Here is a 4,381-nt window from a genome sequence, read left to right as displayed (position 1 = left end):
GCCATTAATGTAATGGCTGGGGTGGACATGGATTCAGTGGAAAGAAAGAAAGGAAAAGACGAAGGAAGAAGGAAGAGAAACGGACCCGAAGAATGTTGATTGAGCCCAGGGAGGATCCCGAACGACCAACATGGCCACAGCACACGATCCAGGAATGATCCGGAACACACACGAAGGAAGGACAGCACAGAATGGAAGAATCCCACGGACAGCCCAGGAAAGGACCAGGAAACCATGGAGGAGCCAGCACATCCCCAACCTGAGCCCAGATTCAGTCAGAACGGATCCAGGATCCCCAGGCCCCAGCCCGGAATGAAGACTTTGAACGAACGGACCCAAAAAGGAACACAACACACACACAAGGAAGGACCACACACCCGAAAAGGAAAGAAAATAAGACCAAGAAAGACACGAGAACGAAAATATGGACCAACACGCATGTGGAATGGACAATAACCCAGTGGAAAGAAAAAACGACTAACAAAAAAAAAAAAACGGAAAACGGACTGGAACTTGGCCTGATTCCCTGGCCGGGTTTTATTTTAACGAATGGGAGCCGGAGGAAGGACCCATGGACCCCGACCGACCCGAACCCCACACATGGACATGGCTGAAACGCCCATGGAGGCCCAGGCCATTCACTGACGTGGCCCCACAAACGATCCGAGGGAACGGAGCCGGACAAAGAGGAAATGACCCAGAAGGAAGGACCATGTGGCCCAGTGGAAGGAAACCCAGTGGAAGGAAGGAAACCAGGACGAAGGGTGGACCACACATGTGGATCCATCCATGGACATGTGGCATGTGGACACAAGACCAGGTATATATGTGAGGAGAAGAAGAGGGTCTGAAAGAAGGAATGGACCATGATAGTTGACTGAAATGGAATGGAATGGATCCTGACACCACAACAGAGAGAGGGAGAAAAGAGGAGAGAGGAAAGAGGGATGGAGGGAGAGACAGAGGACAGAGAGAGGAGAGAGAGAGAGAGGAAAGAGGGATGGAGAGAGATAGAGGAGAGAGGGAGGAGAGAGAGGAAAGAGGGATGGAGGGAGAGAGAGAGAGGATGGAGGGAGAGAGGGAGAGAGGAAAGAGAGGAAAGAGGAGAGAGGGAGGAAAGAGATGGAGGGGAGAGAGGAGAGAGGATGGAGAGAGAGAGAGAGGGATGGTGGAGAGAGGGAGAGAGGGATGGAGGGATGGAGGAAAGAGGATGGAGAGGGATGGACAGGAAAGAGGAATGGAAAGATGGATTAGAGCAAATAGCCGTATATATCCCCTCCACCAGGTAGCAGCAGTAGCAGCTTCGCCTTCTGAGAATATATATTTCCCAAGTATGTCTACGGTTAGAACATGGCTGTGTGTCATGTGACCTGTTGTTAAAGCACGCTTCGTCAACTACCCAAAGTGAGTCGAAAATATGTGAGTCGCAGCCACTTTGGGACAAGTAGCCTACAAGATGCTAACGGGGTGTTTGAGCTAACGTTGCAAGTCAAGTAGCATTAGCTGCCGGTAACGGGGAATCTAACAATCATAGATAGCTAAAAGGTTTTAAAACTGACTAGCCAAGAGTTAGCAATCGAGACTTACAAAAAAGGCTGTCACTTGAATGGCTTTTGAGCTAACGTTAGCAATCTAACAATCATAAATATAGAAGTGCGTTTTGAAATGACCTAGCTACAGCAGTTAGCAATCAGACAATACAACAAATGGCTGTCACTCTGAATGGTGTTTTTGAGCTAACGTTACCAATCTAACAATCATAGATAGGCTAAAACGTTTTTTGAAATGACTGCTAGCACGCAAGTTAGCAATCAAACACAACAAAGGCTGTCACTTGAATGACGTTTTGAGCTAAAATGTTAACAATCTAACAATCACTCGATAGCTAAAACGTTTTGAAATGACTGCTAGCTACAAGTTAGCTAATCAAACACACAACAAAGGATGTCACTGAAGCGTTTTGAGCTAACGTAAGTGTAATCTAACAATCATAGATAGCTAAAACGTTTTTAAAAGGTCTAGCTGCAGACATAACACTAGCTATCGCAGATGCGTTTGATGCTAACGTGTAGCAATCTAACAATCATAGATAGCTAAAACGTTTTGAAAACTGCTAGCTACAAATTACAATCAGACACAACAAAAGGCTGTCATGAATGGATGGTTTTTGAGCTAAAGTTAGCAACCAAACAATCATCGATAGCTAACATGCGTTTTTGGAATGATTTCCATCTTGTAGGTCATTCATTGCATGTCTTAAAGAGAAAAGTTTTTTTATTTTTTTTTATTTTACAGATTTCACAATTTCCTCAAGGGAACAGCGTCATGTTACCAGGAACATGTCCCCGTGTCGCCACTCTATTGGGAGGCATTTTGGGCTCTTGGGGGTCCCCTGACTTCACCGCACCTGCCGTCGGTCCCACGGGGATAGCAACGGGTGGAGGGGGATCCCTCATGCCGCTGATGACACACAGTCAGGCACGGAGGGCGCCGGGTCGGACACACGACACTGCTCCTCGACATCTCCCACCACGGCTCAGTCCAGCCCTGCACGCCCCTGAACTCCAGGGTGGGGCACCCAGGCAGAGGTTAGGGGAACCAGAGTCTGGTAGGACCCATTAGTGTACTAGAGTCTGGTAGGAACTGGGTGTACCAGAGTCTGGTAGGACCAGGCTAATGTACCAGAGTCTGCTAGGACCAGGCTAGTGTACCAGAGTCTGGTAGGACCAGACTAGTGTACCAGAGTCTGGCAGGACCAGGCTAATGTACCAGAGTCTGGTAGGACCAGGTTAGTGTACTAGAGTCTGGTACGACCAGGCTAGTGGACCAGAGTCTGGTAGGACCAGGCCAATGTACCAGAGTCTGGTAGGACCAGGCTAGTGTAACATTGTCTGGTAGGACCAGGCTAGTTGACCAGAGTCTGGTAGGACCAGGCTAATGGACCAGAGTCTGGTAGGACCAGACTAGTGTACCAGAGTCTGGCAGGACCAGGCTAATGTACCAGAGTCTGGTAGGACCAGGTTAGTGTACCAGAGTCTGGTAGGACCAGGCTGGTGTACCAGAGTCTGGTACGACCAGGCTAGTGTACCAGAGTCTGGTACGACCAGGCTAGTGGACCAGAGTCTGGTAGGACCAGGCTAATGTACCAGAGTCTGGTAGGACCAGGCTAATGTACTAGAGTATGGTAGGACCAGGCTAGTGTACCAGAGTCTGGTAGGACCAGGCTAATGTACCAGAGTCTGGTAGGACCAGGCTAGTGGACCAGAGTCTGGTAGGACCAGGCTAATGTACCAGAGTCTGGTTGGACCAGGCTAGTGTACCAGAGTCTGGTAGGACCAGGCTAGTGGACCAGAGTCTGGTAGGACCTGGCTAGTGTACCAGAGTCTGGCAGGACCAGGCTAATGGACCAGAGTCTGGTAGGACCAGGCTAATGTACCAGAGTCTGGTAGGACCAGGCTAGTGCACCAGAGTCCTGTACCTCGGGGTGATGCAGCAGGTAGGCGAGGATCCACAGCAGCGTGGTGGACGTGGTCTCCACGCCGGCTCCGAACGCCTCGGCGGCTGTCATCAGGACGTGGTCGTCTGTAATGGTCTCTTCAGAACCGGAGGAGGTCTGACTCGGCACGCTGTCCGTCTTCCCCTTCAGCAACGCGTCCAGGAGGTCCCGGGGATCCCCATCACTCAGAGACGCCTGCAGACCAGGTCCAGAAACACAAAGAGGTTTTTAGGGTCCACTAAACAGGCTACAACAGTCTTCATCACATACAGAAAACATCTCCTCACTATCTGCTAGCTGCCTGTCCCCTGAACACACTGTAAAAAATATCTCCTCACTATCTGCTAGCTGTCTGTCCCCTGAACACACTGTAAAAAATATCTCCTCACTATCTGCTAGCTGTCTGTCCCCTGAACACACTGTAAAAAATATCTCCTCACTATCTGCTAGCTGCCTGTCCCCTGATCACACTGTAAAAAATATCTCCTCACTATCTGCTAGCTGTCTGTCCCCTGAACACACTGTAAAAAATATCTCACTATCTGCTAGCTGCCTGTCCCCTGAACACACTGTAAAAAATATCTCCTCACTATCTGCTAGCTGTCTGTCCCCTGAACACACTGTAAAAAATATCTCACTATCTGCTAGCTGCCTGTCCCCTGAACACACTGTAAAAAATATCTCCTCACTATCTGCTAGCTGTCTGTCCCCTGAACACACTGTAAAAAATATCTCCTCACTATCTGCTAGCTGTCTGTCCCCTGAACACACTGTAAAAAATATCTCACTATCTGCTAGCTGCCTGTCCCCTGATCACACTGTAAAAAATATCTCCTCACTATCTGCTAGCTGTCTGTCCCCTGAACACACTGTAAAAAATATCTC

At 49.0% G+C, this 4,381-nt stretch overlaps 1 protein-coding gene across 1 annotated transcript in view; it reads right to left on the bottom strand.

The window, feature by feature from the left end:
* Positions 1 to 2,309: 2,309 nt before the first annotated feature.
* LOC120563710 (steroid 17-alpha-hydroxylase/17,20 lyase-like) overlaps positions 2,310 to 4,381 on the bottom strand; it is a 6,958-nt gene continuing 4,886 nt past the window's right edge. The window contains exons 3-4 of the mRNA XM_039808071.1: positions 3,453 to 3,691; positions 2,310 to 2,460 (exon numbers count right to left, since the gene is read on the bottom strand). Coding sequence (XP_039664005.1) covers positions 2,310 to 2,460; positions 3,453 to 3,691 — 390 coding nt within the window. The remainder of the gene's footprint in view (positions 2,461 to 3,452; positions 3,692 to 4,381) is intronic.

The sequence above is a fragment of the Perca fluviatilis genome, chromosome 8 (genome assembly GCF_010015445.1).
Source record: "Perca fluviatilis chromosome 8, GENO_Pfluv_1.0, whole genome shotgun sequence".
In the NCBI taxonomy this organism is placed as follows: Eukaryota; Metazoa; Chordata; class Actinopteri; order Perciformes; family Percidae; genus Perca; species Perca fluviatilis.
The sequence above is the reverse complement of the archived record's forward strand: the minus strand, read 5'-3'. Positions and strand labels throughout refer to the sequence as shown.